The sequence below is a fragment of the Trichomycterus rosablanca genome, chromosome 4 (genome assembly GCF_030014385.1).
Source record: "Trichomycterus rosablanca isolate fTriRos1 chromosome 4, fTriRos1.hap1, whole genome shotgun sequence".
Taxonomy (NCBI): Eukaryota; Metazoa; Chordata; class Actinopteri; order Siluriformes; family Trichomycteridae; genus Trichomycterus; species Trichomycterus rosablanca.
The window spans coordinates 21,680,444-21,704,381 of record NC_085991.1 but is presented as its reverse complement, the minus strand read 5'-3'; the positions used below and the strand labels follow the sequence as shown (position 1 = coordinate 21,704,381).

The following is a 23,938-nucleotide window of genomic DNA, read 5'->3' as shown; positions in this document are numbered from 1 at the left end:
AATGTATTACATGTAGGAATCAATTATTAATCACTCATGAAATAAGAGATGAATGAAGCTTTTTCATGTACCTGCACTATAATGTTTTTGGTACGGTAATGTGTTTATCAATCTGTTCATTCAGTGCAGGTAAACCTTATGAATCCAGCACATGACTTAGTGTTTAGCCAAAATGATTATTATTATGAATCCTCAGGAAAGTGAAGGGAGATTAGTTTATGCAAAAAACAAAACATAAAAAACTTTAATGTCTATACTGTATATTGTCTCTACTACTTAATGATATCGCATTATGTAATGTATGCTAATATAATGTACTGTGTTAACAAGAACGACCTATTAACAAGTCATTATAAACATCAATCTTCCACTTTATATACCAAATTGTCATTAAAGCAGATGCAGTAAATGTAAACGCAGTTGAAAATACCCAGAAATTGTACAAATTTTTATTTATTTATTTATTTATTTTATTTGTTTATTATTTGCCGTTTAATATTTCATTTACTGCTGCCTGTCCCATTTGAGAACATGACAGCGCCGGGTTTGTTTGGAACTATTGAGGGTTACATGAACCACGTGACCGCGTAGCGGCGAGATCAAGGAGTGTCGCAACTCTCTCTATCTACGGCTATGGAAGGTTCCTGCTTGTTCAGGAAAGGGTTAATTCTGCCTCTCGTGCATGTGACAATATCACGTGATATTGGTCGCGTGACGTGTTGCGGTTTGACAACTGAAGCAGGAGGTAAACATTCGACATTTTTCTGCTTTTTTAACAAAAATAATGTACTATTTTGCATTTATTATCATTATTATTTAGAATCATTATGTGTTTTAAAAAGAATGGTTATAATGTCTGTAAACAGCACGGTGTCTTTTTTCTGTCACAGACTGGCGATGCTGTTCAAGCAGCTAGCTTGGTAGTTAGCCAGCCGGTTTATTTCATCCAGTCAGCTGACTCAGTGACATTGTCACAAAATTAAGGCCTTACATTTTATTTAAATGTTGCTGATTATGTTGCTTCTCAGGCTGACTTAATTGTCTATACTGTTAACCTTAGAAATCCTTTACAAAATGCACCTCAGTTGCCAGTTAGCTTGTCGTCTTATAAAACAGGCTTTAGGACTCCATGTACGGTCACGATGTTCCGTACACTTTAATTTTAATATATTATTTTAAATTTCCGCACATTATTTGCAAGTCACTATAAGGACTCTGCAGTAGGGACTCGTCGAAGTGGTGTACGCTCGTATCAACTAACCGTTCAATGTATGAACTACAGGCGGTGTTAACAGAAAACCGTACATCACTTAATATTCCTAACCCAAGAGCTACATTAAAACTTAATTTAAAATCCAAAAGATGCCTGATAGGGCTATTCAGTCACCTTCATTTTTATTGGAAACACACGAGTTATTTTGGCTTAATGTTTCGAGTTGTCCTGTTTAAATGTCCAAATTATGTGTCATGACTGAGATTCAGAAGCTTAGTTATGCTTACATGAATTAAGTCAAGAGACATTTAATAAAATCAGTAATTACAATTATGTGTATAATAATTCATTTTCATAACATATCATTCATAACATATCATAACTTTAACAGTCCCAGTCAATATATGCAGTTGATGGTGGCTAAGTGGGTAGCACTGTCACCTCACAGCAAGAAGGTCCTGGGTTCGATCCTCAGGTGGGGCGGTCTGGGTCCTTTCTGTGTGGAGTTTGCATGTTCTCTCCGTGTCCGTGTGGGTTTTCTCTGGGTGCTCCGGTTTCCTCCCACAGTTCAAAGACATGCAAGTGAGGTGAACTGGAGACACTAAATTGTCCAGGACTGTGTTTGATATAACCTTGTGAACTGATGAACCTTGTGTAATGAGTAACTACCGTTCCTGTCATGAATGTAACCAAAGTGTAAAACATGACGTTAAAATCATAATAAACAAACAAACATATAATTTGTAGTGTAGTCTAGTTTTTCTATAAATTAACTATAGGAATTTTTTGTGTAATTTAATGTCCTGATTTTATCTGAAATATATTGTTTAGCCTATAAGGCTGCTAAATTGGGTTTATTTGGAAATTTGTAGTTGTGTAGAATGTAACACTGAAACTTCCTTTTTTGCTCAAACATTTTGTGTAAAACCTCAGTTTCTTTTGCTGTATTACAACTTAAACATGTTGTTTACCTTAGTGTCTGCATATTTGATTAAACATAATGACATGAATAAAACACAAAAGATTACTTTAAATTAGGGCTGTCGAAGTTAACGCGATAATAACGCATTAACGCGACCTCAATTTAACGCGATTAAAAAAATTAGTGCCATTAACGCAAATTCTAGTTCATGTTGACACTTGACTGGTAGAACAAACGTTTTAATGTCGGACTTGCCACCGTTTTTCATTTGCGGTTTGTTAACATAATGTAACCGATCGTCGTAGTGATGTACTTGCTTAATAAAGAAATAAATACACGCTATATTCACAAGTTGTCGGGAGCAGAACACTTTATTACACTTAATTAACTTCTTCTTCTGTACCGAATACCGGAAAGCTGAGTCGAGCACGTTAGTTCATGAACTATGGAAGCCCCAAAGGGTCAAAACACACTCACTTCGTGTAGAAACGTCCATCAAACCATCGTCACGATACAACCACAGACAAGTCTGATACAATAACTATGCCTTATCCCACCTAAAGCACTGCTGATCTACAATGTTTGCTGATGGAGAAATTCTAACCTACAATCTGACATTTACTGCCTAGTATGTGAGTGAATAAAACTCCCTTACAGTTTTCTCTTGTCCCAGCAGTTTTTAACATAAGTACATTTAGCATAAAATGTGTTCACCATTTTAATTGTAACATTTCACTTAAAAATCCTTGTTTTCTATAACATTTACACAGATTTTTTTTAATGCCATTAATCGCGATTAACTATATGAAATTCTGAGATTAATCGCGATTAAAAATTTTAATCGTTTGACAGCCCTACTTTAAATATAACCATTGGCATTGTTAAACAACATATCTTTTGGCTTTTATTATGCACCGGGGATCCAAAATATAAGAACCATCCAGCTATGAGCCACTGAGGCATTACCAGCTTTCTGGTACCAGGACATTACCAGACTTTTGTACTAAGGTACATCCTGGTGCCATATCTCCCAGCCATCCACTTAATCTTTGAGATTTTTTGGACCAGTCAACCTTGTCCAGTTTCGATGTATGCTTGCCCAGGTGCTTTTTAATAGCGGAGAGCACTTTGATCAAGTATATCAAGAACCAGCAAATTTGATGTGTTGTATTTATTAGTTTCACCCACTATATTTTTATTTTTGTTTCCTTTTTTAAGCAAACAAGCATTTCAGATACACTGATGTCTTATTAATAATAAGAAATAGCTCTTTATAAAAAAAACTTATCCAGACACATAATTAAAAAACTTTAACTCGGCACATTTGTTCTTTTTTGATGAATATTTTAGGAAATTCAATTTTTTAATAATTTTGTCACTCTGCACCTAGGTGGCACAGTGGCTAGGTGGGTAGCATTGTCGCTTCACAGCTAGAAGGTCCTAAGTTTGATTCCCAGGTGGAGAGTCCCTGGTCCTTTCTGTGTTTCTGTGTTCTGAATTTGCATGTTTCTTCCGCGTTTGTGTGGGTTTCCTCCGGGAGCTCCGGTTTCCTCCCACAGTTCGAAGACATGCAAGTCAGGTAAATTGGAGATAGAAAATTGTCCGTGACTGTGTTTGATATTAAAACCTTAAACTGATGAATCATTTGTAACCAGTAACTACCTATCCTGTCATAAATCTAACCGAGGTGTGTAAAACATGATGTCAAAATTAAAAATAAAGTAAAAATGTCATTCTGCATTTTTAAAATCATGTATACTAAAAAGTTGCTCATTTTCTTTTTCGTCTCAGGTGTTTTGAAACCAGTCCATATCACAAAAGATGTAGTGCACATATTATTTACATGACTTTAGTTTTAAAGATTAAGAGGAGTGCTTTATGTGAAATTTACTGCTTAATACTACTGTGCTGTTGACGTAAATGTTTAATTGAAACCACTGGGCTAAATTATGCTAGAAAAATGTTTGCAATGTTTTTCTTTAGCATCATGTCATTTCTCCAGTAGGCATATTTAGGTAAAAGATAAAAAGGTGTTTAAACATGGACATCCGAGGTGCAGTGGACGCTGCCGTCCCAACCAACATCATTGCTGCCAAGGCTGCTGAGGTCCGAGCCAACAAGGTCAACTGGCAGTCTTACTTGCAGTAAGTACACATTGAATGCAGATGTTAATAATGAAAATAAATTGCAGCTCTTTTTTTAAACTCTGTAGTACAATACGGTATTCATTCAAATCCAGAACTATCTGTACTGCACCAAATGTTCTATTATCTATTTCTATTTACACTAGGGTACTTGTGAAAACTGTGATAACATTCTTTATTAGATGCTGAGAACAAATATGTCATGGTAACTGTTAACAATATCTGTAACAACAACAGAACAACTTTTGGTTTGTCCCACTTACAGTGGGGCCAAAAAGTATTTAGTCAGCAACTGATTGTGCAAGTTCTCCTACTTAGAAAGATAAGAGAGGTCTGTAATTTTCATCATAGGTACACTTCAACTATAAGAGACAAAATGAGAAAAAAAAATCCAGGAAATCACATTGTAGGATTTTTAAAGAATTTATTTGTAAATTATGGTGGAAAATAAGTATTTGGTCAATAACAAACAAGCAAGATTTCTGGCTCTCACAGACCTGTAACTTCTTCTTTAAGAAACTCTTCTGTCCTCCACTCGTTACCTGTATTAATGGCACCTGTTAGACCTCGTTATCTGTATAAAAGACACCTGTCCACAGCCTCAAACAGTCAGACTCCAAACTCAACCATGGCCAAGACCAAAGAGCTGTCAAAGGACACCAGGAAGAAAATTGTAGACCTGCACCAGGCTGGGAAGAGTGAATCTACAATAGGCAAGCAGGTTGGTGTGAATAAATCAACTGTGGGAACAATTGTAAGAAAATGGAAGACATACAAGACCATTGATAATCTCCCTTGGGGTCAAGATCTCATCCCGTGGGGTCAAAATGATCATGAGAACGGTGAGCAAAAATCCTAGAACTACACGGAGGGACCTGATGAATGACCTGTAGAGAGCTGGGACCAAAGTAACAAAGGGACCATCAGTAACGCACTACGCCGAGAGGGACTCAAATCCTGCAGTGCCAGGCGTGTCCCCCTGCTTAAGCCAGTACATGTCCAGGCCCGTCTGAAGTTTGCCAGAGAGCATATGGATGATCCAGAAGAGGATTGGGAGAATATCATGTGGTCAGATGAAACCAGATGAAACTTTTTGGTATAAACTCAACTCGCCGTGTTTGGAGGAAGAAGAATGCTGAGTAAACACCATACCTACTGTGAAGCATGGGGGTGGAAACATCATGCTTTGGGGCTGTTTTTCTGCAAAGGGGACAGGACGACTGATCCGTGTTAAGGGAAGAATGAACGGGGCCATGTATCGTGAGATTTTAAGCCAAAACCTCCTTCCATCAGTGAGAGCATTGAAGATGGAACGTGGCTGGGTCTTCCAGCATGACAATGGTCCCAAACACACCGCTCGGGCAACGAAGGAGTGGCTCCGTAAAAAGCATTTCAAGGTCCTGGAGTGGCCTAGCCAGTCTCCAGACCTCAACCCCATAGAAAATTTGTGGAGTCCGTGTTGCCCAGCGACAGCCCCAAAACATCACTGCTCTAGAGGAGATCTGCATGGAGGAATGGGCCAAAATACCAGCTACAGTGTGTGCAAACCTGGTGAAGACTTACAGGAAACGTTTGACCTCCGTCATTGCCAACAAAGGTTATGTTACAAAGTATTGAGTTGAACTTTTGTTATTGACCAAATACTTATTTTCCACCATAATTTACAAATAAATTCTTTAAAAATCCTACAATGTGATTTCCTGGATTTTTTTTTTCCTCATTTTGTCTCTCATAGTTGAAGTGTGCCTATGATGAAAATTACAGACCTCTCTCATCTTTCTAAGTAGGAGAACCTGCACAATCAGTGGCTGACTAAATACTTTTTGGCCCCACTGTATTTGTTGTGGTTTTTAATTGAAATTTTAACCTCCCCCCTTCATGTCACTGCTTTGATCAATCAACGTTATACACTTATTTTTGAGCCACCCATATGACCTGCTTCGGTTCGCTTGGTCCCCTGTTAAGAATGCTAATCAAATTCTGAACAGGTTTTTAGGTATAGTAGGGGCTGCGTGCCAATAGTAACAATCACTAAAAAATTGGGATCATTTAGTGGATTTAAAAAACATACCATACAACAGGGTAGCATGCATTGTAAAAGATCTTTATGTTGCTTATAAACATATTGATTGTTTAATAGTTTAGCTTAACCATGAAGGATTTCTTAATTAAAACACAAGCTTGTACTTTGGTTAGACTTGCTAAATCCTACAGAACAGATTTAATTATACTTCCTTTAAATGTATTGTTAAAACAGGAACTAGACAGCTTCCTTTAACTGCAAATATGTGTCAGTCCCTTGTGACTCTTTATTCTGATGTGTGTCTGTGTGTGTGAGTAAGAAAATGTATGTTGGTAAAAATGTTAATTACAAAAAAAATAACAAATATAAGGCATAAAGGAAAAGGCCTTTCACATTAAGTTTTCCAATCACCACACATGTGATTTTGAAATGGAGTGCCACCATTGTTCGAACAGCTAATTAGAAGCTATTTGTCTAAAAGCTTATCTGTCAGAACAGCAGGAGTTTCCTTCCAGTTTGAACATGAAGTATATAAAAATACCATGAATTTGCATATATATAAGCTAACTGAAGAATACCAAAGAAATATGTGACTCTGTCCCTGCCATTTAAATCAAAACATCTATTCATTATACACATTAACATTAAGTTTAATATATTTTTTGATAACCTACCTAGAACACACATACACAATGTCTCCATTGTGTATGTGTACACGGAGCTACCATGAGCATTATTATCTAGTTCATATGCAGCCAATTCATACAGCCTTAATTCTTCACAGAATGCTTTTCACAAGGTTTTGAAGTGCATCTGTGGAAGACCATTTGTGAGGTCAGGCACTAACAAGAAAGTCTTGCTTGCAGTCAACAATCCACTTCATTTCATTCAGGCTTAGTAGGGTTGTTGTTGGGGCTCTATGTAGGCCACTTGTGTTCATTTTCACTAAAGTCGTCAAACCATGTCTTTATGGACGTGATTTTGTTCATAGTTGCACAGTCATGCTAGAACTTGATGCTGGAAAACTGCTGCCACAAACCTGAAAGCCTATAATTTATTTATGTAACTGATGTTATACACTGTTTGGCAAACCCCTGTAGTCAATAATTAGAGGGGTGTCCACATAATTTTGGCCCTGTATGTACTGGAAAACTGTTTTTGTCTGTAAGAGATGTTATTTTTTTATACTTGCTCATTAAAAAAAACAAAATACAAAATTTACAAAGATTCTTAGGGTTTCTTCAAAGATACTCAATTGTGGCACAAAAGTACATGTGCATGATTGCGACTGTAATATCATGTTTTAACAATGTTCTGTAATCATTTGGAAACTAAGGATGTCAATAATTGTGGTTGTAAGAGTGGATCTTTCCCCACTCCTGCTTAATATAACACTTCAGCTATTTAACAGTTTTGCTGCAGTGCATACTGCATTGCTGTATGTTGCACTTCAGAATGTGCCACACAGTTTTTAGTGGGAAACCAATTTATACTGCAGACAAGCCAGTCTAACACCAGTCTTTTACTATTAAGCCACAAGACTGGAATGCGTGCACCATGTCATTTGTCATTGTTTTGCTAAAATAAACATAGATGCCGCTCAGGTGGTGCAGCAGTAAAACACACTAGCACACCAGAGCTGACATTTCAAACTCGTCAGCTTGAAACTCAGCTCTGCCATCTGGCTGAGCTGGGCGGCTACATGAACAATGATTGGCTTGTTGTTCATACAAGGTGTGAGCCGAAGTGGACCTCATAACTGGTGCATTGGATCAGGGTGTGTCTCTCTGTACACAAAGCTGGTCCACATATAAACTCACCTCGAGCAGGTAAAAAGATGCAGTCGGCTACTGCACACATGTCGGAGGGGGGCGTGTGTCAGTCTCGCTCTCCTCAATCAGCAGTGGGGATCAGCATCGGTACAGAGGAAGCATAATGCAATCAGGTAATTGGATACAACTAGATTGGGAGAAAAACTGAAAAAAAAAAAAAAGCATAAATAAATAAATAAACATTGACATTAATAAAAAAGATATCATTTTGATGGCAACATATGCTGCTTTAAAATGCAGAGGTACCCTTATTGGTAGCCTTATTGGTACCTTCACATTTACTTATGGCCCAAGCCAGGAGAGATGCTGACTTTTGAAGTTCACAATGGCAGCTGGATGGTTCTTTTACTCTGAGGTCTGGAGAGCATGGCATTTTTTTTAAATAAACAATTTGAAAGGTGGACTTCCTGTTTTTGCTTTGTGCAGTTTATCTCATATGAGCTTGGTTTTAGGGAAGTTGCTGGATGTTGTTGCTTTGTTTTGCATTGCATAATCTGTTAAAGGTTTTTAAAGAGATACTCATTACACAGACTTCCCAGTCTTCCATTGCCCCTCATTAGAATTAGCATTGAGAAGGGGAAAAATGATTTTTGGAGCTCATTATTTGTAGGGAATTAAAGCTAAATGTGTATAAGCACAGTAAGGTGAATCTGTGGTTTTGAAATGTGATTGTGCCATCTTAAATTTATATTTCCTGGAAAAACCTTTGAGGATAGGTTTAATTGGATTGAATTGGATTTGATAATTAGATGAATAGATAGATGTAAAAGGTTTCATCTATGTTGGAAAATGCGTGCTTTGTGTAACACATCATTTATTTATTAATTTATTTACAGAATTTAAAAAGTTGTCGGTTTAAAGACCTTGACCAACAATAATAATTACAGTATGATGGCACAGTGATTTGCTTGCACTATAAAAGACTAGAACAATAGACCTGGTATTGACTTTTGTCTAGTACCTTAAATGCTGAGCTACCACTGCCAATAAGTAATTGCAATGAGACAATTATGTAATAATTAAAATACACTTATATTTTAGCTAAAGCTGTGTGTTTTTGTAAATTTTTTTTGTTACAAGTATTCATTACTGTTACTTTCATATCTAATGCCTAGTTCACACTACACAAATTTTGCCCCGATTTTCGCTCGCCGACCGTATCTTGCGCTAGATTTGCCGGCACGTGAGCAGCTCGGGAGCAACTTGGCATTCGCTCAACGATCAAAACTCGTCTCTCAATCGCTTTGTGTGAACAGTGCTCGCCGAGCGACGACTGAAGAAATATATCTAGCATGTCAAATATCTAGTTGAGTCTCCCAACTAGCAATGAGTGCAACGAAAGATACGGTGTGAGGGGAAACGCAGGGGAAGAGTTGTAACAAGGTGGGACAGGGGAATAATATAGTTTAGATCAGAATACAGAATACACAAGGTATTTCTGACCTTATCGTTCTCTACAAAACATAACACCAACGTTGCATTGCAAAAAAATATTTATTACCCTCCAACTCACTATAGAACAATCACTGCTGCTCGCGTAGCCAAATCCACTCAGATTCATTTATTTTTTTCTCCTTGATTTTACGCTGCACATCAGCGCACAAACTTTGATCGCTTGCTACTTGTTGGCGTGCATTTTTGGATGTGGTATCATTAAACCTTTCCACACTTCTTGTGTTTGTTTTCGTGACAAACCAATAATTTGGGAGACCAGAGAAGCTCGCCTGCGATTCCAGTTGGTGATAGTGTAGTGTAGTGTGTGACCCCTCATCGCCGATCAGTCGTGTAGTGTGAAATAAACACCGACTTAAAAGACTCCAGATTACAAGAGATCCAGTTGTGTAGTGTGAACTGTACAGCGACCTGACAACTTGGAAAGTCGTGTAGTGTGAACTTGGCATAACTCTAATGTGGCCTTCATATATGCACACTGATTTCAATATATAATCAAATCACTAGAATTTAGAATTCAGTAAGCTCTTTAGCAAGTTAGTTTGCTGTAACTGCTTTTGTTAATCTTTCTTTTTATCCAGGGGTCAGATGATCTCAGGAGAAGATTGTGAATTTATCAAGAAGTTTGAAGTAGCTCATTCTGAGCAGAAGCAGGCAATTCTGACAAATGAAGGACATCAGGTATAGCCTAACTGTGGTTTTAGAAACTGTGTTGATAATGTGTACAGTAAAAGTATGTTGCAATGTATGTGATGATTTTCTTTCTTTAAGAAATTAAGGGTTACATTTAAGTATGTGTGTTTGTTTGCAGTGTGCTAAGACCTTTCTTAACCTAATGGCTCACATTTCGAAGGAGCAGACAGTTCAGTACATCTTGACCCTGATTGATGACACTCTGCAGGTATAATGCACTTTTATTTAAAATAAAAACTTATCACTATTCTAATTCAAATACTATCAGAATTGCCATATAGTGTATTCAGACCCTTTGACTGTTTACACACTTCATTGAGCTGTGTATTTGTAATTGCCATCAATTTACCCACTAAATTACACTTAACTACCCAAAAGTGAAACCGTTGTCTAAAAATTATTCGAAAATCTAAAATTAAAGTCTCATTCATAAAAAGTATTCAGAGCTTTGTAGAAGTGCTTTGTAAAAGCCCCCATGGCAGCAATTACAGCTGCTTAGATATGTCTTTATAATCTTTCCTAGATTAAGGCAGATCTATTCAAGCTCTTTCACATTTAATGGTGAATGTGTGTGAGCTGCCTTCTTCAGGTCTTTTCACAGATGTGTGATGGAATTTATGGCTGGGCTTTAGCTGTGCCACTCAAGGACTTTCAGAAACTTGCTCCAAAGCCACTCTAGTGTTATGGCTGTATGCTGTATGTCATTGTTGTACTAAGAGGTGAACTGTCGCCACAGTCTGAGTTTGTGTGAGGTTTTCTTCAAGGATGTTCCTGTATTTGGTTGCATTTATTAATTTCTTAATTCTTATCCAGCCAAGTCTTACGAGACTCCTTGTCCTTGCCACTGAGAAGCACCCCATAGTGTGATGGTGCCACTACCATGTTTCACCAGACGAATGATATTAGCCAAGTGACCATGTCACCAGACATAGGGTTTGCTACTCTGTCCAAAGAGTTCATATAATCATAAATAGGCCTGTTTTATGGAGTGCTGCAAAGAGGTTGTCTGTCAAACAGCTTCTTTCATCCCTGCACAGGACTTTTGAAGCAACTGATGCTGAATAGTTTATACACTAATAACTAGGGCCCTACTAAATCACGGGAAAATGTGCTTAATTTCACGAACCTCGTTTTAAAAAAATCACAGATTATTAAAGAAAAGTGCCACACGGCAGTCACTAAATAACACCTAAATAACCACTAAATAACCCCCCCCCCCCCCCCCCCCCCATAAATCCACAGAATTGGTTGGGAGTTTTCCAAACTCAGTTACCCTAGTAGTGTTTTTAGCTGCTTTGGACTTCGTCATCTTGGACATTTTAACTAACCGCTTGCTAAAGAAATTGCCGTAGTATTGCTAGTGTAACACACTTTTGTTCCTTTGGTGATTCCATAATCAATGATAAAGAGTTCTTGTCTACGCACGTGATCATCTTTCTGTAGTGTCTCTGCTGCACCTCTAAAGAACAAGCCAGTATAGTATTATGCTCCTGATAGTTTGTCTATGTACAGTTTATTTCTTACTTTTCAAATTCAACAAACTCTAAAGACGCTCAGTTACACTAGGACCACCTAATAGTGCACATTAACCAGTAAACATAAGGCACTTGAATGCTACGCTAATAAAAAATGTTAAATCGCTAACATGGGGGGTGGGATTGGACAGTAAAGTGTGCTTAATTATTCAGTCACAGAAAAAGAATTTGAACAGAATATTCATTTCTCAAGATTCCTTGGCATCCACTATATGGACAAAAGTATTGGGACACCCCTTCTAATTTTTAAATTTGTGTGTTTCATTTACACCAATTGCTAACAGGTGTAATACATCAGTGATATAAAGGAAATTTTATGCCTAAAATTTGCGTTAATACTTTAGAAAAGGCTCCTGTTTCAGCATGCCTGTGCCCCTGTGCACAAAGCAAGGTCTATAAAGACACGAAGAAAAGCTTGGTTTAAAGAAACTCCACTGGCCTGCACAGAGCCCTTGTTAGAGTCTTCTTGTTAGAAGCCTTCTCAGTAGAGTGGCTGTTGCTATAGCTATAAAGATCACATAGGGGTCTCTCTGTTTTAATACCATTTGTTTTTGAAATGGGGGTGGGTCCAGCTAGTCTTTAAATTTCAACTGGATCTATGTAAGTACATTTTATTTCATTTTGTTTACCCCGGTCATGATTAAAAACATACTTTTGACATGTTATTTGTTTGGCTTTATACAACAGTTAGTTTTATTCTTACAATTTGATGGTTTGAGAAGTGTTCTAACCTTGCTGATATTTGTGATAACAGCACTGCTTTTTTACACTAAAACTCCTCTATCACATTGCCAAGTATCACCTCACACACACAAACCTTTGTTGTTTTGTATCTGTGCTTTACAAAACAAGACATTGATAAAATGGACATGAAGAGAACGCTTGACCCGCAGCCTGTGTTTGGCCAGACAAAAAAAGTGATTGCAGATGCACATCAAATTTTGAATCTGCCATTACTATTCTGAATCTGCCGTAAACACACTGGAATTAGCTAGAAATAAGCAGAATATAAACAGATTTGATTTATTTTTATTTTTTGTCTTTTTTCTTTGTACTTTGTATTTAAAACTAACATTACTTGGTAGAGTTATGTAAACCATGTGCTTTTGGTAGCTTGTTGTGTTAAGGCAGGCTAAGGAATTACTAGGGGGTTACTGTTGTATAGCAACAAATCATTTGTTATGAAACTACTTTTTTTGGCTGTTGGTTTTGTCTGTTTTAAAGCATATTTAGTATACAATTTAGGGGTTCTTTAATTTAATTAGTTTTTTTTTGTATTTTGTAATAGAACACTCAAGATTGTGTCTTAGTGTGAATAACACGCCCCCTCATGTTCTGTTGCTTAAATATATAATATGTTAAGATGTCATCTGATTTAAACCTAGGCTAATCAGATCCACTTAGTGTTTTTTTTTTTTATTTAAATCGGATTGGTTACCTATGGATTTTAATAATACCTAATTTGATATGAAAGAAAATAGTCTCATATTCATGCTCTTGCACGACATTTACTCTTTTCATATGTAGTGGACAGGAGCATTCTTGACTGGATTTTTTTGACTACGTTTGCAGTCCATCCCTGAACTTTTTTACATGTAATTTTAAGTTCTAAATCTAAACCCTGAAACTATTTTAAGCAAGCAGATTTAAACTCCAGGTATTAGGAAAATGATTTAGTTGCAGAGGAACGACTGCACCTTACGCCTACATGCACGCAAACTATCCCTATCATGAGGAAATCTGGGTTACTTAGGAAATGGATCAACAGCTGAAATGAACTGGATTAATACATCATGTCATTAGGCGTTTGTTAATTAGTGAGTTTTTTTTTCTTTTTGCCGAACACGTAAAAATAATGCTTTATTTCTTGTTGCAGGAAAATCATCAGAGAGTCAACATTTTCTTTGATTATGCAAAGAAGACCAAAAACACAGCATGGTCCTACTTCCTGCCCATGCTGAATCGCCAGGACCTTTTCACAGTTCACATGGTAAGCTGTTATTAAAATCCAGCAACAATGCAATTAGAGGCCCAGGAATTATTTTCTTTAAATACTGCTTAACATCATATTGTGAGCAAACTGTGTAAGCTGTAATTACATGGTGAAATTGTTTTCTATTACTGATTCAGTACAAACCAAAATGCTGCCATTATGCTGACCAGACATGAGATTTTAAAAGAAAAACCTGCACTGACTGCATCAATCTGCTAGATAACACTAAAAGTTCACAAGCCATTCTGTCAGACTGGTGGACATCCAGAGTTTCTATGTTATGCTTGGAATCAGTAAAACAGATTTGTTGTCTTGCAGAAAGATTCAAGGTGATATTTAAAACATTTTATATAGGCAGATAGAGGTTAACAAATTTAATGATACTTGATATTGAAAAGATAAAGATAAAAACTAATAAAATCTAAAAATGACACCAAATGTCAAAACTGATGAAATATAAAATGCCTTTACAGGAGATACCTTCCACTGGAACAAGCCGTTTTTTTGATCAGTGCATGACAAAGAAAGCATTAAATATTAACGTCATGTTTTACATTCATTGGTTATATTCATGACAGAAACAGTAGTTACTGGTTACACAAGATTTTTAATGTCAAACACAGTCATGGACAATTTTGTATCTCCAATGCACCTTACTTGCTTGTCTTTGGACTGTGGGAGGAAACCGGAGCTCCCAGAGGAAACAGTACAATGAAATTATTTCTTTGCATATCCCAGCTTGTTTGGAGTCAGAGTGCACGGTCAGCCATCGTATGGCACCCCTAGAGCAGACAGGGTTATGCCAAGTTCACACTACACCACTTTCCAAGTCGTCAGGTCCCAGTACAGTTCACACTACACAACTGGATATCTTGTAATCGGTAGTCTTTCAAGTCGTTGTGTATTTCACACTACATGACTGATCGGTGATAAGGGGTTTCACACTACACTATCTATCACCAACTGGAATCGCAGACGAGCTTCTCTGGTCTCCCAAACTACGTTCTGTGACGACAACAAAGTGAAAAGTGATGACAGGTTTAATGATACCATGTCCAAAAATGCACATCAACAAGTAGTGAGGGATCAAAGTTTGTGCGCTGATGTTTGTGCGCTGGCGTAAAATCAAGGAGAAAAAAATAATGAATCTGAGTGGATTTGACTACACGAGCAGCAGGGATTGTTCTATAGTGAGTTGGAGGGTAATAAATATTTTTGCAATGCAATGTTGCTGTTATGTTTTGTAGAGAACGATAAGGTCAGAAATACTGTATAAAACTTGTGTGTGTGCCGATGTATTGTGATATAAACTATATTACGCCCCTGTCTCACCTTTTTACACTCCTCCCCTGCGTTTCCCCTCACCCTGTATCTTGCGTTCTCATTGGCTGTTCGACATAGCACTCTTGCCAGTTGGGCAACTCCAATTCAGATATCTGACATGCTAGAAATCTCGCGCTCGGCGAGCCACTGAGATCAAGTTGTTGGGTAGCTCACACACAGCGATTGAGAGCCGAGTTTCGATTGCCGAGCGAACGGCGAGTTGCTCCCGAGCCGGCAAATCTAGCGTCGACCAGTCGGCGAGCGAAAATCAGGGCAAAAATCGTGTAGTGTGAACTAGGCATTAAGGGCCTTGTTTAAGGACCCAACAGTGGCTGCATAGCAGAGCCTGGATTTGAACCGCCAGTCTTCCGGTTGATAGCCCAAAGCTCTACCCAATAGGCTACTACTGTCCCTCCTTCAAAGGACATGCAAACTCCACACAGAAAGGATCGCTTCACCTGGGAATCAAAGCCAGGACCTTCTTGCTTGGACAGTGCTACCCACTGAGCCACCGTGCCACCCAAGCATTGAATAAAAAAGTGTATTAAGAAAATGGTCACATGAATCAGCTAGGCTAATTAATGTCTCACAGTTTGAAACAGATCTAAATTGTGTGCTGTTTCTCAGACAAAAGCAAAATAGCCTGACTGATGCTTTTGATTTTGCTCTAAAGGTCAAGAGTGATTAGGATCAGGAGAAGATGCATAGGTCTGCCTTTCAGATCTGAATCTATTTTTCCTTTATTCAGTTAAGATATTCAGTAGCTGTTCACAGTATTGTCCGATATGTTGTTCAGTATGCTGTTGAATAGAAGTCATTGTCATCTCCCTCTTTGCAAATAGAACAGCTTGTCACTATTGTACCTCTGGATGAAGACTCAGTATCCAGATATAATCGAATTAAGTAAGCTGAATGCAATATAAAATAATAGAAAATTAAGTCTGTGTGGTGCACTGTAGTGCTGTAATTTCTGGAATTAATGGATATTATTATATTACGATTTCAGCATTTGCAGTTCCCATCATTTGTTGCTATTTGTTATTTACACAATTTAATTTAACATGATTTTAAAAAATGAGTACTGAAAAATATTTTTATTTTTCTGTTTTTAAAATATTCATGTTGCTCATCTGTATAAAATTACAATTAATTATTTAAAACATGACAGCATAACCTGCAAGAAAACCTCTGTGATGAATTAGAATGTTAATCATAAGCCAGGCCTTCTTGTCTTACATAAGTGCCTAAATTTAGTGGTCTTTTGGCTGAATTCACACAGACTAGGAGAAGCGGAGGCTGTTATTGCACAAAGAAGGACAGGGTATGGGAGCAGAGACTCCATATTAGTACCCATGGTTTTGGAATAATATGTACAAAATGCTCTGTGTACACATAAATTTGATCATATAGTGTATGTAATGTTCATTAACCACTTTATGCAGGTCAGGGTAGCAGCGTTTCTGGTTTCACCTTGAAACACTGGGCGAGAGGCAGTGTATTCGTATATGCCTAGTAATCCAAGAGTCTAATCTTGAACAGAGAACGAGAGTCTACTGCTTCGGAGATCCTGCAACACACCTCAAAAGATTGACGCAGACAACCGGAGTAAATGATAAAAGCAAATAACCAATTTATTTATCAGCTGATTGACCATTTTCTTAGTGCAAACTCTCACACAGGTTTACAGAAGAGAAAAGGGTGACTGCTCCCCCCGCGTCTCCTTCTTATACTCCTCTTTCCTAACCCTTCATGCAGCTGTGCTCAGTAATCTAGCTCAAGGTCAGCTAATACAAAGACCTGTTCATCGTTATACCTTCCACAACAAACTTGCTTGATACAGCGTGTCCACCAAGGCCAGCATGTCCTGAACTTAACCTAAAGTAACAATTAAAGTAAACAATTACACTCGTGATTATTAGCCATGCTATTCTATCAAGAATATACTGTATGTTCATTAGTAAAATACAAAATTTTCCACCACACTACATTTAAAAAATATTCATTCAAAAATATTCATTATTCCTTTTCTTTGTATTCCACTGTGTATAAATATCCTAGTTTTTTTGACCTTGCGAAGTTGAATGTATCTGTGTACCTATAATACAAAATTAAAAACCTTTTAATTTTTAGAAATCCTTCACTTTTAATTGCTTTACACTCGTGGGTAATGCAGCAGTGGAAGGGTGATGCTGTGCTAGAAGAACCTATAAGGTTTGTGCTGATCACCTCAGCTGTCCTCACCTCTGCTCTTAATGAAGCCGGCTACATTTTTGCCCACTGTGTAAAATGTCAAGTACACGGCAGACATAAGGAAAAGACTAATTATTTGAAAAGACCAGTGGGAAGATAATATTCAATAACCATTAGATAACCTTAACCACACGGGGCAGGTAGGGTTGATATTTGGGTTAAGTTTTGCGAGCCTAGTCTTGCTATAATATAATATATAATATTTACTAACTTAAGCTGTATCAGGCCACGTCAAGTGCACAAGGTTGAATGGTATCCAGCACCCTTGACCACCACTCCTCTCTTAGTTCCACCCCTAGGTCCTTCTCCCACCTGGTCTTGGTCCCCTACTCACTACTACACAAGGTAGACTCATGGTGTAGTTGTAGATGATTGATATCAGACCCTTTGTGTTGTGAACACAGCTTTGATTGTACAAAGAATGTAATGGTTAGGAAAGTGTATCTTACAGGTGTCTAAATGATAACAGCACAAATGAAAAATATAAAATGTTTTACCATATCAATGTATTATTATTTTTTATTTTAGGGCATATTATTTTCACAATCAACAGACACAGTTTACTTACACTTGAAAGAGATAGGTATGTCATGCCAGTCTTTGATGTTTAATTCTTTTGGTCACTGAATAATCGAAACATTAAACCAATAACATACTCATTTTTAGTGGTTCTTGGATTACATTTAACCATCTCCCAGCAATGGGTGACTGTAGTTTTTCCCTGTCTTTGGCAAAAGCACAGCTGTTCCATGCTCTTTTATTCTATAACTTTTCAATGATGTCAGATAAACAGCCCAGAACACTAACAATGTGAGTTATACCGACTTGTCACCAGTTTTTCTTAGCTTTACATCAGAATAGAAAATGAAATGAACCCTTACACAACCCTCATCATTTGAAAAGACCAGTGGGAAGATAATAATTATTAGCAATTAGATAACCTAAATAAAAAAAAAGAAAACAATTTTCTCCCCTCTCATTTTCCTCCACTTTTCTTGGATGGTAATTCAGGGAGACTATTAAATCGAAGGATAAAAGGCCGCCAGATCTTATGAAACATGTCTACAGATCCCCTAAGACTAAATTTAATTTTCTCCAGGCTAAAGAAAAAGGCCATATCTTTTAATCACAAGGAGTGCGAGGATCACTTCCAGTCCAGGAGGATCTATTGTTTTGCCAGGATTAAGGCAAAGGTGATGTACCCTTAGGGCATAAATGCTGCCTTTAAAATGTGCTTATACCATTGGCACTGACACCCCATACCACCACAGAGGCTGGCTTTTAAATTTTGCCTTGGTAACAGTCTGTTGTCTGTTTGGCTTGCAAAACGTGATGTCCACTATTTTGAAAAATGTCTTGAAATATCGTCAGACCACAATACTTTTTCCTTTTGTGCCAGTTCAAGTCGGCTGTGTTTCTGGATGTTGTTGATGGTTGGTTTCCAATCTGTATAGTAGATGTTTTTCACAAACTTGTTGCATCATTACATTTAAGTTTATTGACTTATTAACCTCCCAGTACATGAGATTGCAAATAAAGTAAAACAGTTTAAACAGATTTTGATGCAGCAATGTTTATGAATCTAGCCATGTTTGTTGAGCCAAACTTCTATGTAGATAAAAGTAACAAACAACTAAGCAGTAGTAATACATGCCTCAATGCACCATGGTTAAACTAGCTATCTAAATAACAATGCTCAGACTGTGAAACAAGTATTCTAAAGGAATAAATGCAGAATCTACAACATCACAAAACTGGTGTTTTTATTTTAACTTTTACACACAGAACATGTAGCAGCATTTTTGGTTTCACTTACGTTCGAGCTGTTATTAAATTTACTCATCACAATGATTTTTTTAAAATACTAAAAGTTGAAGTAGATCAGTGTGTGTTAATTTCTGAATGGCTGTTGCAGATGAGTTGTAGATCTTGATGTTAAGGATGTCATCAAGATGCATCTTGTTTCGGCAGTTGCCGAGCTGGCAATAAACGGCACTCTGTTGGAACATATCTTCGTGTGTTATTTGCTTTACAAACAAGCAATGGCCTTATTTACATAAGTGTTGTTTACATTAAGCAACAGTATTAGATCGGATTACACGTTTTTTTCCTTCCGATATCCGATCCAGTGATTTGGGCCAATATCGGACTGATACTGATGCAGAGTATCGGATTGGTGCCAGCCCTAGTACTTACTGTAAACTGTGAGCTTCATAATGCCTCATTTATATTCCATTTCTGCAATTTGACCAAACTTATTTCTTGCACAGTTCCATATTTGTTTACGTTGTGAAGCTGTAGGAAAATTAACATCAGCCTTTTGAACACAATGCACACAGTTGCTGGCTTTTTATATGCCTTTAAAAAGCATCACATTTATTAAAGCCATTTTAACAGTTCATTTAAAGAGAAAATATTATTATTAGCCTATTATTATTAGCCTGATTCTTGCTCTGGCCTGTATTTGCGTGGACGACGTATATCAGCTTTTAATGGCCAATCAATATGGTGGAGGGGTTTTGTTCTAAAAGAAAGCCATCCTTTCTCTCTAGAGAACAGGACCTATTATGCTCTGTTAGACTTCTGACTTTGGGAAAATTGTTGTCTTGAGATTTGAATTTAACAGTAGAATAAAACCTTTGACTCTTAGTAATGTTAATTAAATCTGACAATTTTTTTGATCCTCCACAGTTTCTCATTAATTTTTTTTTTCATACATTAGTATAAAAAGGTCTGTGGGTGTTTGGACCTTGATGTTTTATTTATTTTCTGCATTAATTGCTAAAAGCATGTTTTCTCTTTTTCTTAGGCTGCCAGGATCATTGCTAAGTTGGCGGCATGGGGACGTGACTTGATGGAGGGGAGTGATCTGAACTACTACTTCAACTGGATCAAGACTCAACTCAGTTCCCAGGTAAAAAAGCGTACATGCTTTAACACTACAATTGAAATAAAAACTTACATAGGATCTAATGGATGATTTTAATAATAATGTTTTTTACGCTACATGGATAACTCTAGGTTGCATAAAGATGTGTAATACTGTAATACTGTTTTCAGGCATCTCAACTACCTGTATTATACTTTATTTGTGGTTATTGTTAGAAATGAACGAATAAAATATCTGTATTACAGTAAGGCAAGTTATTACTCTCTAAAGTGAACAAAAAATGATAAGCAAACAAAAAATACAGTTCTATAGTTTAATCCATTCATTCACTTAGTCACGTGGTGTGGAGCATAATCGTTTTGAGCTGGCTGTGCAACTATTTCATACGGAGTGAGGCTCAATGCCTGACCTTTTTACTGCTCAATGCCTGACCTTTTCAAAGCGCTGCCAATATGACAATTTTTTTATATGACTTAGTCAAAAATGATGTACATACATGCCGGAGAAAAACTGATTCTTACTTTTTCACACAAACCCTGGACTATTGTGTTCCTCTTTTATATTAGAGGAAAAATATGGCGTTGTAACTAGTGAGCTATAAAATGGTGAGACTGGATTTGCATTTTGGATAGCAACCTCACGTTTACTAATCCTGGAATTACTTGTTGGCGTTGTAGCTTACTTGCCCTATGATTTTTTTCTAAACTTTTGGCATTGATTTGGACTGGCCTGCTTTTGTGCCTGCAAATCTGCCTGTACTGTTCTGAGGAGGCTTTCCACAAGATTTTGTTCTGTCTCTGTGGAATTTTTTACAACAGCATTTGTGAAGATTTGGCTTGCAATCAAAATTTCAATTTTTCTAGTGTGATCGCTAGTAGTAGAAATGTCCTCTACTGTTCCTTGCTACTGTGGAGCTGAATGAGACTGTTACTGAAGGTACTCTGCTGTCTGACCAGAATGTCATGAAGGGGTGATGTGTTGTCCAGAATAGCAAGTGTCAAGTGTCCTCCTTTTCACCACTACCTCTCAACCAAAGAGCAGTTCAAGACTGAGCCAGCACTCCTGATCAATTAGAAGATTGCTAACATCCTGCTGCACACATAAAAGGGATCTGAGCTTTTTCAGGAAATTGAGTAGATGGTTCGTCTTGCACCTCTCAAAAAAGCTGTTTAACAAGCTCTCCGTATTCTACAGCTTGTCCATTCCTGATGATAGTCATCAGAAGTTTTCTGAAGGTGTCAGGGATCTGACCTGTCCTAAAAATCGGTGGTGTTAACAGAAAGTGGGAGAGCACTCTTCTTTGTGGCGTGCCAGTGCTACTGACCAAAATTCAGACCAGCGGGTTCTCAGCTGCACATACTGGGCTCTTTTAGACAGGTATTTACTAAGCCAGGCTATATTAGACTTGTCCACCTGCATTTTATCCATCTTCTCCCCCTGAATGAGAGGTTAAATTATATTAAATGCATTTGTGAAATCAAAGAAAGTTATTCTCACTGTGAAGTTGTTGTGGCCCAGTTAACATTTGATTTACGTATGGTTGTGTAATAGCAATCAAAATGATAAAATGTACTTATTTAAGTTCATAAAGCTCATTGAGTATGTTTTTCCATTTTACATTGGTAAGGAAATAAATTGTCTTGACCGGACTGGTGCACTCAAAAGAAAATGTGATCAAACCAAGCTTATGTCATTCATCTATGTGCACTTAACATATCAGTTTATTTTGATCCTGACCCTCATCCGTTTGTGTATATGGATGTCAGATTTGCTTTGATTCTAACCAATTGTTTGTGGCATGCAGGAACATGAAAGCGCTCGTGATGTTTCAAGGCCTGAGTCATATAACAATTAGAAATTACATTCAATTGTAAAATGGGCTTTCTGATGTACTCATACAGCTAATTACTTAGCATTGTTCTGAGTCAGTTCTGTTTCTGATGTAAATGTGTGTTCTTTTACTGGATAAAATGTGATAATACTGTTTGCTCATAAAAATTGTTTTATGGACTGAACCTGTGGGGTTTATTTGTTGTGGTGCAGTTATCCCTGCACAGTTCTTGTGCAGTAGTTCTTGGTTTATTGTCACATCGAATACAAATGAAACTTTGTAAGGCCTTGTATTGAGTAGGGTATATAAAATATAAAAATAAGTATAAATAAATATAATTACACGATAAAGAATAAAATGTAATGCGATAGCCTCTTTAACTACAAATACACGTGAATATGAGTAGTATATTCAGTAGCAGAGTGTCTTAGGAAATCTTGGGGAAATGCAATTGGCATCTACAAAATTGAATTTTTGGTAATTTTTACAACTGGGAAATTAGATATGACTAGATGGAGAGGTGAAAGGAGTGGATATAAGTCTTCACACCCCTGTTACAATGCTGAGTTTTTGTGATGTAACAAATTAGACCAAGATAAATCCCCTAAAAAATAAGTATTTACCTATGAACTTTTTGCAGGGCTACATTTTGCATTACATGAATCTTTATTAGTTGAATGATACTGCAAATAAATAAGGAAAATGAATTATGTTGTATTTTAGAGTAGCAGGGTATTTATTTAATATTACCATGTCACAAATATTTTACCCCTATATAATATTGCTGATCTACTGCTGGTCTATATGACCTAAAGTTTGGTTGCAACATGATTAAACTGTTGGAAACTCAATAACCACCTTTAATTTTCTTCTGCTGTGATGTGTTATATAAACACCACCCAGAGATTCAAGATGTGTTGCAACCATGGTGAAAACTAATGAACTTTTACAAAAAGCTGGCAGAGAAGATCACATCATTGCATCCAAAGAGCAATGAGTATAAGAAAATTTTCAAGACCTTGAACCCAAAATATTATTAAAAGACCTTGTGTTACTGCAGAAGACTTACAGGATAACCTGATGATAACCTGGTCAGTGGCAACAATAAGAAGTTCACTTAACAAATGACTTCATGGTCAAACTCCATGATGCACACCACTGTTGACCAAGAGGCACAAAAAGGGTCGAATGTAATATGACTGAATGTAATATGCAGAGTCATAAGACACAGTTCTATTGAGTGTTGAATTTAAGCCGGAACTGTTTGGTCAGATGGATTAGTCTGATGCAGGAAAGGCAAGGTTTATAACCAGCAGAATACTGTCCCCATGTTCAAGCATGGAGGTGGGTTGATGATAATGTGAGGGTGTTGTTCTGCTGAAGGGCAATCTTAATTGTGTTACTACAGTTGGGATTCAGAACAATTGTAAGGCATTTTAGGAGAGAATTATATGCCCCTTTGTGGTGAAATTGAGCCTTGAGCCACAAGAGAGGTGACAGAAGCATATCAGCACTTACTAAAATCGCTTATTAGAGGTTATCAGGGCAAAAATATTCCTACAAAGTATTAAGGCTGAGGGTTGAATAGTAGTGCACATGGACATTTGTCTGATAGTCAAAATTGCACGTATGTATCAATATTCTTCTTCTGCTTTGTATGTTTATACTCAATTCTATACACTATTATTTATATGTAAAGTTCAAGCAGCACACATGAACAAAAGTAGCAACTGCTTTAGTGTAACTGCTTTAGTGCATCTTTTATAAAAATGTAGGTTGAATTAATAAGGCCTTATAATAGTCTTATACAAGTCTAATTAGTGAAGCTGGCATTCAT

General features: G+C 37.1%; 1 protein-coding gene across 3 annotated transcripts in view; it reads left to right on the top strand.

Annotated features, from left to right (window-relative positions):
- Positions 1 to 695: 695 nt before the first annotated feature.
- Positions 696 to 23,938, top strand: part of atp6v1h (ATPase H+ transporting V1 subunit H) — a 71,893-nt gene continuing 48,650 nt past the window's right edge. For 2 of the 3 annotated variants that reach the window (XM_062993085.1, XM_062993082.1), the window contains exons 1-6: positions 696 to 745; positions 4,138 to 4,279; positions 10,168 to 10,267; positions 10,398 to 10,487; positions 13,691 to 13,804; positions 20,190 to 20,294. In XM_062993085.1, coding sequence (XP_062849155.1) covers positions 4,176 to 4,279; positions 10,168 to 10,267; positions 10,398 to 10,487; positions 13,691 to 13,804; positions 20,190 to 20,294 — 513 coding nt within the window. In that variant the 5' untranslated portion in view covers positions 696 to 745; positions 4,138 to 4,175. Of the gene's footprint in view, positions 746 to 907; positions 921 to 4,137; positions 4,280 to 10,167; positions 10,268 to 10,397; positions 10,488 to 13,690; positions 13,805 to 20,189; positions 20,295 to 23,938 lie in introns of those variants that run through there. The other variant, XM_062993083.1, reaches the window with a different exon arrangement.